The sequence below is a fragment of the Lissotriton vulgaris genome, chromosome 1_1, assembly GCF_964263255.1.
Source record: "Lissotriton vulgaris chromosome 1_1, aLisVul1.2, whole genome shotgun sequence".
NCBI classification, from domain to species: Eukaryota; Metazoa; Chordata; class Amphibia; order Caudata; family Salamandridae; genus Lissotriton; species Lissotriton vulgaris.
The window spans coordinates 2105793652-2105806983 of record NC_141685.1 but is presented as its reverse complement, the minus strand read 5'-3'; the positions used below and the strand labels follow the sequence as shown (position 1 = coordinate 2105806983).

The 13332-nt window shown below is 45.3% G+C and overlaps 1 protein-coding gene across 1 annotated transcript in view; it reads left to right on the top strand.

Annotated features, from left to right (window-relative positions):
• TIGAR (TP53 induced glycolysis regulatory phosphatase) overlaps positions 1–13332 on the top strand; it is a 329118-nt gene that overhangs the window by 103193 nt on the left and 212593 nt on the right. Inside the window, exon 2 of the mRNA XM_086921416.1 lies at positions 1341–1378. Within this exon, the coding sequence (XP_086777542.1) occupies positions 1341–1378 (38 nt within the window). The remainder of the gene's footprint in view (positions 1–1340; positions 1379–13332) is intronic.

Sequence of the window (13332 nt, the reverse complement as noted above, 5' to 3'; positions counted from 1 at the left end):
ACTCCAGAAAAGACTACAGCGCATACAGAACGCCACCGCAAGCCGCCTCCTCGACATTCCCTGCAACACTCATATCGCAGTACACCTGAGAAACTTGCACTGGCTCCCAGTCAACAAGAGGATCACCTTCAAGCTCCTCACCCATGCTCACAAAGCACTCCACTGGTCAAGCATACCTCAACAAACGACTCACCTTCACACCCTTCTACACCGCGAACCGCCAGCTTCGCTCTGCTGACCTCGCCCTCGCCACTGTTCCACGCATCCACAGGACAACCACCGGCAGCAGATCTTTTTCCTAACTCGATGCCAAGACATGGAACACCCTCCCCACTCATCTGCAACAGACCCAGGAAATTCTGACCTTCACGAGACTTCTCAAGACCTGGCTGTTCGAGCAGTAGCTGCACCCCTTCTCTCTCTCCCCCCCCCCCCCCCCCCCCCCCCCCCGCAGCGCCTTGAGACCCTCTCTGGTGATTATTGCGCTCTACAAATGATTGATTGATTGATTCGGGATTCTCACCCCACAGTAAAAGTAGGAACCACAGTAGTGCAAAGCATTGCAAGGTTTTCATATATCTGACCCACATCCCTGCAGACACCATATCTATTTGAGATGGGCAAAGTTGAAAAAAAATTCAGTGAAGTCGCACTGAGTCAGGAACTTTTTTTCTGATTTTGCCTGACTTTTCCAAATTGAAGTTTTTCTGTTGCGGCTAGCGCAACTAGCCTGGTGCTTTTCTGTAGAATGCCCCACATTTCAAGTTTGACTTATTTTTCGTCACCTATTACAAACCTGGTGTGGGATTTTGATTTCACAGCTCACAGATATTTTTTCACCCCACGGGTGGGAAATGTTGCTTTATGAAGGAGTTCTTAAATGCCATTATAACATGGATAGTCTGCGGCCTAACAATTTGAAGTCGCAAAACATGAAATATGACATATTAGAAGTGGTGTTATAAATTTGTGGTTGGAAAATGTTCAGTCAGGTGAGTGAGGCAGATTTATTAAGACATGGAATACTGTATCGTGATTTTTCGCAATTGTAGCTGAGAAATACCTGGCGAGGAAACTTTAGATTCGGTTTTGTAAACAGTTTTGTTTGGACCTTCTACGTCCACATTTCATAATGCTGGACAAGTACCTCTTTGTCCCGGTTATTAAATTAAGTTTTGATATGTTGGTGTTGTACTTTGTTATTAAGCTTCATCATAATTAAGGGTTGTCGCCTAAAGACATGAAAACCATACTTATCCACTCTGCATTTTTTTTTAAACGATTAAATAAAAAATGATTGTTCTGATACATGTACATTTTTCTTTTCTATTTTGTTCCAGTGGAGAAACTAGATACAACAAAGAAAGGCTTCTACAAGGTCAGTTCCAATTTATCTATCTAATTTATTAAATTGGCAGCAATTTTTCATCATGATTGTGCAGAGTTTTTCCTATGCAAACTTCATGATGTGCTCTTCGAAACAAATGCAATGTTTGTGAAGTTTGAAAAGCTTGCAAAATTTAAATTGTCTGGACAAAAAAGTGCAAAATTTAACAAACTGATCTCGACAAACACCCACCTTTAGTGCGACAAAATAAAGTTTGTTTGAAAATTCTTGTAAAAAAAAACGGTTTGAAGCAATGTGTTTAAAAGCTTTAAAGTTGTACAATCATTACGAAATGCGTAAACTTAGCAAAACTTAGCAAACGAATACTCACATCTATAGTCAGATATTTTCCATACTACAAAGTGAGTTATTAAATCGTGGACCTGACAACAAACAGCCAATGACAAAACCAATAAGTATGGCTTTAATCTGCCAATGCATGCAAAATCAGACCAGATCAAATACTGATTTTCGTGTTTCTGCATTAAACACGGGCCTATTACCTTTGACAATGCTTGTTTTCTTTGTGTTCTGGTACTATTATTCCCGTTTATCCTATTATAAATCCTTAAATGCAAGTAATCGGAGACAAAGACAAAAAAAACTGGCCTGGGAGATATAGTTATGGATGGAATGTCCGTGTAAGCCACTGGAGAGAAGCTGTTGGTGATACTGCCAGCATCTCGCTGCCGGTGACCGGACAGGTCCCCTGTCATCGGGCAGCAATAGCAAATCGTGCAACACTTGGGCATATATTGGCCATAGGATTCTGGCTGCAACTACCCTGCTGGTTCCTTTGTGGACGGGCAATCCTAATAGAGACTGGAAATGGTACAAAGTACACAAGATCAGTGATGTGTCTCAGTAAGAAATAGAAACTGGTTCATCTCTCACATGATCACCTGTCTGAAATTATAAAGAACGAGAAGTCGTCCGCCAGTGAATCTTTCTAAGTTTTTTAAAATATATTTTTTTAAAGGCTGGCTTGCTTTTTTAAGTTGGAATGATTGATAAAGAGAAATCCTGGTATAGAGCAGGTATATAGTGCACTTTGTGATCAAAGCTACCTCACTTTGTAAATAAGGCTAGGTGGGTGCCAATATATTTGCTTATTCTTATAGTGTACTGTATTTTGCTAGAACTAGTTTGTACATATTTGCAGAGTAAAAGCAAATGATAACAGAGTTCACTGTGCATCATTGCAATTAAAACATGCACACACAGCTGCACTCGAAAAAGGAAATCTAAGAGATCTTAAGAGTTATGGGATTACAAATATCAATGTATAGTTTGCAAAAAAGTGTAATGAAAGTGTTAATATTGATATAGATGCATTTATCGACAACAAATATCTATTGTTCTTATAAGTAGATTAACTCGTTTCTAGCTCCACATCTACCTCGATACACAAGTATGCAGTCAGATAGGCCCTGTACCCTAGGCCCGGGATTACTGGTTGATGGATCACAGGCAGCGGTGGCTCCTTCGTAATAGCGGAAGAGCATCACTTCACTGCGATCCAGCAAAAAGAAAATGATAATAAAAAGACTTTTATTATCATTTTATTTTACTGACTGAGCTGATACCAGCCTAGGGTGGAGTGGGGCTGGGCCATGGCAGGGAGGAGTGGTGGGCACTGTAAGTGTGCTTGTCGGTATGGCCTGGAGTCTTAGGATCGCCAAACTGACACATTTAGGTTTCTCCAACCCAGCTGTATTCCACAGTTGGGTGGAGAAACGGCACAGGCTCCCTGTGCCTGAGCGTGCGTCAGAACAGGCCGCTCAGGCCAAACCTGGCATTTCTCACATGCTTGGTATAGCCTGAGAGCAGCGTCGGGATTGGGTTGGGGTGTCTGGGAGTCTACTCTGTGTGCTGCGTGGCAGAGGAGCACCAAGGCGGCAGTCAGAGTCCAGCAAGTCCTTTTTTATGTTATTTTGATTATTCCCCCCCCCCCCCCCCCTCCCACACACACACACACTTTACATGGCAGCAGCTGCCACTGGTCACAGGTGGGAGGGCGTATAGCTGGCAGACAAACACGCCTGCAGGAAACTCTTGATGAATCTTACAGTAAGGCACATCAACAACCCAATGGTTAGGCTAGATTGCTCCTATTAAAACACACATGTCCTGATAGGGTATCCGGGCTTTGGAAAACACCATAAAGTCAGATACCAAATAAGTTAGGAACACATAGCCAATCAGGACCTAGCACACAAAGTGATCAGGCGCTCCCCATGCAAGACATCTGGACACATTCACCACTAACCACACTGTCCACACAAGGTGAAGACCCACCTGTAGTAACCATTGACCAATAATTTATGACTCTAGGGCAGCAACCAACATTCCTCACCATATATGGTACGCCAGATATGTTTATGGCTGATGTAACATAGTATGTAAGACTGGGTCAGCACCTGGTGACGGTTCCTCGAACCAAGCTCTTTCAATGTTTTAGGGGCAAAACTTTGGAACTCCCTACCTCTGCACATCCGTACCCTGACCAACCTGACTACCTTTCGAAAGGAACTAAAAACCCACCTTTTCTCCATCATCTAAAATCTTCTGTGACTTCCCCCTCCCCTCAGTTACTGTTTAGGTTCAGCGCCGGGACGCTCCGTTGCTGGGGCAGCTGTTTGCGCTTCAACAAATTGTTAACATTACATAACAATGCGAACCCACTGTAAATTGTGACAGTTCTCAGACCTCGTGCCGTTAATTGTCTCCTGGCCAAATTGTTTAATTAAACAAAACTGTGCCTGTTTTGCCACACAACTCTTGTCTTCAGTGTTTTTAAGGAATTCATACCCGAGCAACAGAAGCATAGCTTTGCAAAAGAGCAGAAGACAACAGAGTGCCTCTGAAAACCTGACCTTTGAAGAGAAGTTAAATGCGATTATTTGAAAAAGACAGTGAGGTAGGAAATGAATCAGGAAGGGGTGTTATCCCATGCAGTCATCATCATGGTTTATTTCCGATTGCCAACGAATTTATCATAATTCCTGGAACTGATTGTCTGCCCTTGAACTCGTCACTGCCTTTTGAGTTTTTGAGGTCTAGAGGCGGAGGTACTATTAGAGGGTGAGTGGTGCTCTGTGCCGGAGAGTGCCATTGATTTCCTCCTATGCCGAGCACCACAGATGCTTCTGCAACACCCTTTGAGGTACCGGGGTGTCGTTGGCTCACCCTCTGACTTTATAGAGGTACCTAGCAGGCCACTTGTACCCTGGAGATGCCGCACTTTGTCAACTAGGTTTCGGTTAGATTAGTGTGGTAGGCCGCTGAGGTTTGTGCCACCATCGGACCTGCAGCCTTCCAGTCACCATGCATCTTATCTAGTAAACTCTTCCCTAGTGAATGCTAGCCAGCTTTGTGTAACTTTCCAACCACCATGTCCTGTAAGACAAGCATGCACAGATGACTTGTTTTGTTTTGCTGATGCTCTGCTACTCGGGATTTACTGAATTGGAGGGGGAGCTGCATGCTGTGGGGCTCACATGACACCTGGCTCTGAATTAATATAAAAAATAAAAAGGTGAACCCAGCAATGTCTATAACGATTGAGTTTGCATGATGTACTGGTGGTCGTCCCCATCGGCCGCTATGTAGCACTTGTCTCTGTAGTTAAAAATAAATAAAAAAGATGAAAGATGGACTCCTACACCTGTTGACACGTTTCCCTTTCCAGGGAAGACTCCCATGTAAAAAGGCACAAGACCATCTCTGACAATGTCTGACACTCTGAACAGAAAATGGCTATTGTGTGTGTTGATTCGAAATGTGACCAGAACTTCAAATAAAGCAATACCTGACGGGAGCTGGCTCATTAGCCACTCGATTCACGCTCTGACTGAACCAGAGTGTGAATCAAAACAATAACTGAGTTTGAACAAAGAGGCAGGAGCTCCCCTTGTTAAATTGAGGGATAGGCAATCACAACTAACCAGAGTTAGCTTAGAGTCATTGTTAAAAATATTCTAAAGAGAATTCTTTGAGGCTGTGACGGAATGCCCCCTAAATATGAAGTCCTGAAAATGTTACTCAGAAGATCTGCAGCAATGGACTGCAACTGTCAAAAGACATCGCAATAAATATGCTTCTGCAAAAGTGCTACATGTATGTACAATACATCCCTGCTCTTTAGACAGTGGTGAAAAAAATATTTTCTGCCCATATTTCCGCCTCTAGAAATGGCATTTAAGATTGATTTGGGACCTGCATATAAATCGTGATCAATCGCAAAGACTGATATAACTTTGTCCCCATTTTCAATTTGCATTTATTTCTAATTGTTTACAATAAGTGGCCATTAGTTGACTGCAGCTGGATATGAATATTCATCAAAGGGTTGTCTTGCATAACTGAACTTCCAAAATGTGTAAATGCAGAAAATGAACATTTAGTTTCAACAGACAAAGGCTATCCAGTTCTTTCAATCTTTTTTGACATATCAGCATTGGAATTAGATATCAGATGGGGGAATAAATGAAACATAAGTCTAATCTATTCTTTTTAACATCAAGCCAAAGATGCTTATTCAGCGTCTCCACCCTGGAGAATTATCCTTCTCCACTTGTGTGCAGAGCATGGATGATCATCACTGATAATTCAACTGCTACCAAAAGACTTACACAATATGTGTTCATTTTCAGAAAGTGCCTCCACAACATTCCTTCGAGGATTTGCAACAACTTTCCTAAAATCATTAGCTATGATATTGAAGTAATCTCTTGTGGGCCAGCTCGTCAGGACATTTTCTAAAACGTAGATGCCGCCAGACCATTCCTCTTCTCAAAATATGGTCAAGACTCTGGGCCTCTCATAATCACTCCTCTGTGGATTTAGAAAAATTAGGAGGCCAGAGCTAGCTTTTCCATATCAACACCTGAAAAAAGCTCGTATGGCAGAATTTTTTGCATGCTCTTCTTGTACCAGATTAAATTAGTGACAACCTAATCTTCTGTTTCCTCACTGTGTTTGAACACATGCTCTACACATTACAGTCACCCATTTCAACAAGACTGGTCATCAGTAACGAAAAAAAATAACATCTGAAGTCCGATCTAAACATGGACTTTGAACTGGAGTAGTAATCTAGTTCACTGTGCTTTGGTTAATACATGAAACATTTAAAAAGTGTTCTGTCTGCCCAATCTGAGTAATATTCAACTACATTTTATGAGCTCTTTGATTAGCCAAAACGCATTCCCCCACTTCAACTACTGGCTTTGTAGAGAAGAGCACTTTTAATGGGACTATTTGTTTTCAAAATGAGTTTCAAGCACCATTTCTATGAGCTCTGCTGCAGACATTCCCCAGTATCAAACGACTATCTTGCTCCTTGCCCTAAATAAAAAAATATTTTAATAGTATGCAAGTTAAATACATAAATCTCGGATGATTATCATGATAATCAAAGTGCATTCGAGTTCCCCTCCCCAACCATCAATTGATACACCTCAAACATTGTTTTTTTTAAATTATATTAAGATTAGTGAACAACAGTAGCCATAATCTCAGTAGTGGTGAAGTGGAACCTATGCTATGAGGATCAAAGGACATACAATATCTGGTTGACATGGAACATTCCCTTACTGTGGATAAACTCCTTGACCAGTTAACCTGCAAGAGAAGAGTCCAGAGGAGACTTTTCCAATTTCTTTGATTTAGTTAAGTTTAGTTTTGTTCCTCATTAGGTTTCAAAAGAAGAAAAAAAGAAAATGTTCAACTTTCTTTCTAAACTTCAGGTGGTTCTTGGTGAGGCTAAGACATGAAGGCAATGAATGGCAAATTTTGTTGAAAATAGCTAAATGGCGTACTCTGTTCATCTTTCTGCCTGGCGAGTGTGGTGTTTAGAATTTGTGGTCAATTAACCAGGCAAGGGTCCTAAAATGATCTTTGAAGAAACAATAAGCTAATAAAGAATGCATGTTTGAGTTTTTCAGGATATTTGCAGCCTCCTGGATCTAAGGAAGCAATGACATTCAGAAAAGCTAGTACTTAGACAAAAGAACATTATCCATCCTGTAATCATCAAGAATTCCCATAGTGGGTCTGACATAGGCGGATTCCTTGTAACTGTTTGAAGTTTAAGCAATAGAATGATGATGCCTTGCATATCTGAGGCCTTAAGGTAATTTTAGTGATCAGTTACTCTGTTTAATTTATGTATACTTTTATAGGTGTAGAATACTCTTTGTGTCACCAGGAGATTCTCCCCTTAAATGTCTTCTGCCATCAAGCATCATTATATGGTTTTGATCATAGTTCAGCGTGAGCATCTAAATCCCCATTGCCTACGACTGACTACAGTCAGGACACAAAGCTAATCGTTGCCCAACTCTGATTTACATCCATATTGAGTATACACTGGGTATCCTCTGTATACATTTAAAATGAAAGCGGAGGGTCTATATTAGATACTCTATAGGTCTGACCTAGAAATGAAATTTGCAAGGCAATACACCGGAGATGGACAGCCAAAGAAAACTAAAGAAGATTACCAGTGCAAGGTGGTTTGTAAACCCAATGTGCAGGCATGTTGAGAATTTATCTAAACCAGTTCAGAACTATGCACATGAAATAGATTTTTTTTTAAACATGAGTCTTACGGTTTAGATCGTTTTATATGTTCAATAAGCAGAAGAAAGAAACATAGGCACTCTGCTCCGTTAATAGTACATTGAAACCCAACAGGGCGCTATGAATTGTATTCCCAAAGGCGAACAGCATGGAGCGGGCCTTCAAACAGAAGACGGTCAAGAACCGCCCAAGGTAAAAAAAAAAACACCCCCCCCCCCCCCGAATTCCCCCCACCTCCCTCCCGCTCCTCGTCCACCCTAAATTAAAAGGAAAAACTCAGGGAACAAAGTACTGCTCTCAATGCCTGGTTTTGCGTGGCTTTTGGGTTGTAGCATCCGGAATTGGCGGGTCCGGGAGGCGAAGGAGACGTAGATACCTGGGACAGGTTAACTCCTGGAAATCTGACGTTAACAGTGTAAGAAAAGGTCGCCAGAGCTCCGGAAATTCCAACCCCCTACCCGCCATTGTCAGTGTAAGCTTCTCCATGCCCTGCACCGACCATAGTCTGTGGAGCCACCCGGTGTGCATCGGGGGTTGAGTGGAACGCCAGTGGGCCAGGATATGCTGGGTCGCTGCTCCCAGAGCAATAGCAATCAATCGGCCTCTACGTGATTTAAGGGGGTATGTCAGTGGATTGGGGAGGCCCAAGAGGACATATGATGGAAAACGTGGAATCTGCGAGGCGAGGTGTGTGTCCACCTCATCTAGGACTTGAGTCCAATAAGCTTGTATGACCTGGCAGCTACAGAGAATGTGTTCTAGTGTGCCCTCCTCCCTGCATCCCCTCCAACAGCGGTCGCCTCTACTTTTGTCGAATTGGTAAATGCGTTCAGCGGTGTAGTACCAATATGTGGCGACCTTAGTGAATGCCTCCGTGAGACCCATATGGTAGGCTGAGTGTCTACCCCTATGATAGACTCCCTCCCATTCTTTGTGGCTCAGGGTTCTTCCCAGATCCAGTTCTCGTCTGGCGTGGCTTGCGTTGTAAGTGTGCGTGGTGGTAGTCAGCAGCATCTTGTAAATATCAGAAATTAGCTTCTTGTCTGAGGTGTGTGTTATTAACCACTTCTCGTATGCTGTCAACAGATGCTGCGCGTTTGGTCTGATTGTGGGTTGCAATGCCCAGTGTCTAACCTGTAGATGAGGCAGGCGCTCCTGCTCTGAGAGGCCGTAATGCTCCCTAAACTGTGGAAAGGGGATGATGCCCTCCAGGTCAAAAAAGATGACCCGACGATCTACAGGGGGAGGAGCGCCACGTACTAAAGGCAGAGACCGCCATGCCAGGGTGGAACTCAGGGTTGTCAAATAATGGGGTAAGGGGCAACGGGAAGGTGGTGAGTTGTTTGGAAATGTTTGTGCGGTCCCAGGAGTCCAGAATAGTGCTCGTGATATAAGGAGCGTATATGTTCGGGGGTCTATGTTGTCGATTTAAAAAGGGCACCCCTTGAAGAGGCCTACCTGCTACCGCCTGATCCTGGAACAGCCAATGTTTGCCGGATTCAAGGCGTTGCCACTCCACTAGGTATCTTAGTTGGAACGCATGGAAATAAAGCTGAATGTCAGGAATTCCCACCCCTCCTCTCTCTGGCGGCAGTATCGCCACTTGATGGCGGAAACGTGGCTTTCGACCGTGCCATATAAAACACAATAGGTCCGCCTGTGTTCGTTGGATCCAACCCTGTGGGGGTCGGAGAGGAAGAGTCTGAAAAAAGTAGAGAATTTGGGGAAGGACAGTCAGCTTTACAGCTGCGATCCGATCCAGCCAGGACAGAGTGCAGCGTTGCCAGCCATTGAGAACCGTGCAAATTCGTTTGCGTAGGTTAGAATAGTTAATTTCAGCTGTGGCGGGGATGGTAGGGCCTAATTGAATCCCCAAATACGGGACCGCTGTCGATGCCCATACCACCTGGTGTTCCTCCTGTAAATGGGTGGGAGTATTTGGCAATAGGGAGATGCCTAGGGCTATGGATTTATCCATGTTTATCTTAAACCCTGACCCCAGAGGAAAACTGTGTAATTCAACAGAGGGCGTGCATAGCCCCAGTTGGATTGGAAAGGGAGAGGAGTATATTGTCTGCATACAGGCTAATAGTATGGGTATCACCCCCAAACTTCATACTTGTGACAAGAGGATGTTCCCGAATTCTGAGTGCTAGTGGTTCCATATATAGTGCAAAGATGAGGGGTGACAATGGACACCCCTGCCTCGTGCCCCTCCCTATGAGGAACTGAGAGGATGTGTGGCCATTCACACCAACAGTTGCCCAGGGGGAGCAGTAGCAGTTTAAGATCCTAGTTCGTAGCTTCTCCCCAAAGCCGGCTGCCAACAAGACCATTTCCAGATAAGGCCAGTGCACCCTATCGAAGGCCTTTTCGGCATCGATGGTCAGAAGCATACATTCCCTCTGAGTACGAGACGCCTGCTTAATCAGGTGAAGGATGCGTTTGGTGTTGTCACTGGTCTGCCTTTGCGGGATAAAGCCTGCTTGGTCAGGGTCGACCAGCTGGGTCATGTACAGAGCGAGACGAGCCGCTATAATACTAGTGTATAACTTAAGTTCTATATTTAAGAGAGAAATGGGTCGGTATGCCCCACATGTTGTTGCATCCTTCCCTGGTTTGGGGATGACCACTATTGCCGCCTCAAGCATGTCCCTGGGAATGGCTCCCTCCCGGTCGAAGGTATTGTACAGGGCTGCCAGGATCGGCACCAGCTGAGCACAAAAGGTCTTATAAAAGGCAGCCGAATATCGGTCTGGGCCCTGCGATTTGCCTAGTTTAAGCCTGGAGATCGCAGAGATAACTTCTTCCTTCTGAATCCCCCTCTCCAGATGCTCAGCTTGGGGCTGCGTCAGAGAGGGCATGTGAGCCTGAGCTATGTATTCAGCGCTATCCTGATTATCTTAAGTGTCCCCAGCATAGAGTCCGGCGTAGTAACCCCGAAACGTCTCTGCTATCGTTGCATCCTCGGTTGTTAGCTCTCTTCCTGACATCCGGATCGCTTGGATCTCTTGTCGCTGCCTAACCTCTCTCAATTTATTTGCTAAGAAGCGACCACATCTGTCCCCTCCCACATAGTAGGAATGGCGAAGTCTAAGGGCAGCGTATTCAGCCTTATCCTGGTCTAGAGCAGCCAAGTGTTTATGTTCCGTGCATAATTGATGCCAGGCTCGAGAAGCCCCAGTGCGCTGGTGCATCTGTTCCAATTCAGAAACTCTTCTCGTGAGTTCAGCGCGCTTGTGCTCCCTCTCTGCATTATCAGCAGCCGATATAGCTGAAAATACTCCTCGCAAGACAGCTTTCAGTGCTCCCCCCTGTGTGGCTGGTGCAGTGTCAGTGTTGGTGTTGAGCTCTAAAAAGTCTAAGATGGCCTTCTGGACTTGTTCCACCACAGGGGTGCGATGTAGCAGCGTATTTCGCAGGCGCCAGTGTTGCTGAGGGCGGGTCGAAGCTGGCAGCAGGAAGGAAGCCAGATCCGGGAAGTGATCCGATAAAGAAGCTGTGAGGATATCCGTGTCTGAGACATGGGCCCTAAGTGAGGAGGAACAAAGGAAATAGTCTAGTCGTGCATATGGTTTGTGTGCCCCGGAGTAGAATGTATAGCTACGAGTGTGGGGGTGTAGGTGGCGCCAAAGATAGATTAACTTTAGCTCCCGAAGGCGGGTCTGCTCCTGGGTTGTGAGTACCCCTGCCGAATGGGTTCTTTGATAGGATCGGTCAGGGAAATTATCAAAGACAATATTGAGGTCACCCCCCCCAATAACAAGTGGCGGTCTGTTGTGGCAGCTGCCTCACTGAGAGCCTGAAGGAGGAACTTGAGCTGCCCATCATTGGGTGCATAGATGGACCCCACCATGAATGACATCCCGCCCAGGGAGAATTGATATGTAAGTAGACGGCCCCTTATCTCGACTTCCTTCTGAAGAACCCTGCCCTGGAAGAGGCCGGAGACCTATATGGCCACCCCAGCTGTTTTAGAAGTATTAGAGGAGAATAATTTTATCGGGGAAAGCTCAGGATTTTAGCCTGTGATGGTCTTTAGAAAGGAGATGCGTCTCTTGTAACAGGCATATGTCCACTTTGGAATGCTCTCGGTAGTTGAGGATCGTCTGTCTCTTAATTTGGTTGTTTAGGCCTCTTACATTAAGGGTGAGGATATTAAGTGGAGCGCATGTCATCCCAAGATGGTGTGGTGGACGGAACGCTGAGTAGAGTGTGACCTGATAGGGTGAACAAATGTCAACTGGGTGCCTACAGTACCTCGGTGCAGAGGAAGAGCAGGGCCAAAAACTAAAAAAAAAAAGTGGACGAGGACACCCATACCCCGAACCACAACTCCAAAGGAGGCAGAGACTCATTGAAAATACAAACAACAAGGGAAGCTGAAACAGGAGAAAAGGACATGTCCAGGAAAAATGTCCGCCATCCCGGATAGGCAAGAAGGTCATCATTGTGGGCTCGAGTTGCAACCAACAGAGGGGATCATGTCTCCTCCCGCCGTCCGCCGCTGTTCGAAAGGCCAGAGCCGAGTCAGTTGAATGGCCCTTCAACCGCCTGTTCCTCTTCTGCCAGGGTCTCCGTAGCCAAAGCCAGGGCATCTTGCTGATTCTTGGCAATGTCTGCTATGTCTGGCTTCCGAAAATGCCTGCAACGTCTCTGGCGTTGCCACCCCGAGGGTGTGACCTCGGGCCCTGAGGTGCCGCTGTCTTCACCTGGAATTGTCAGGCCCAGAAGGCGACAGGAATCAATAAGGGAGTGCATCTGGTGCAATTTGCCATTGAGGCGAAATATGAGTCTAAATGGGTGTCCCCAGGAGTATTGGATGCCCTGCTGTCTTAGGTGTTCTGTCACGGGATGGAATTATCTCCGGCGCTGTAAAGTAATCAGAGTTAGGTCTTGATACAGTACCGGGTTGTGCGCCTTGTATGAGATAGGATGGAGGGACTTCGCTTTGGAGAGGATAGTCTCTTTGATCTTGAAATCCTGGAGGCACACCAAAATGTCCGCCGGAGGGGCGTTAGGCGCACTTGGGGGACCAACACGGTGCGCCCTATCCAACACAATAGCCATGTCCTCTGGGGCTGCTAGGATATGGCGAAAGAGGCCCTCCGTGAATGCAAAGAGGTCTGCATTGTCCTCCGTAGGCTTAACTCCTCGGATTCTGATGTTGTGTCTACTTGACCTGCTCTTAAGGTCCTCAAGGTGTACCTGAGTGTCGAGGTGCTGATCCTGGAGACGGAGGATCCCTTGTTGCAACATGTTGACGTCTGTCGTAGTCTCATCGCACCGTTCCTCCAATGTGGCTACTCATTCCCCCACGCCGTCAACATCCCTGCGTATCTCCTTGAGCTCGGCCGTTA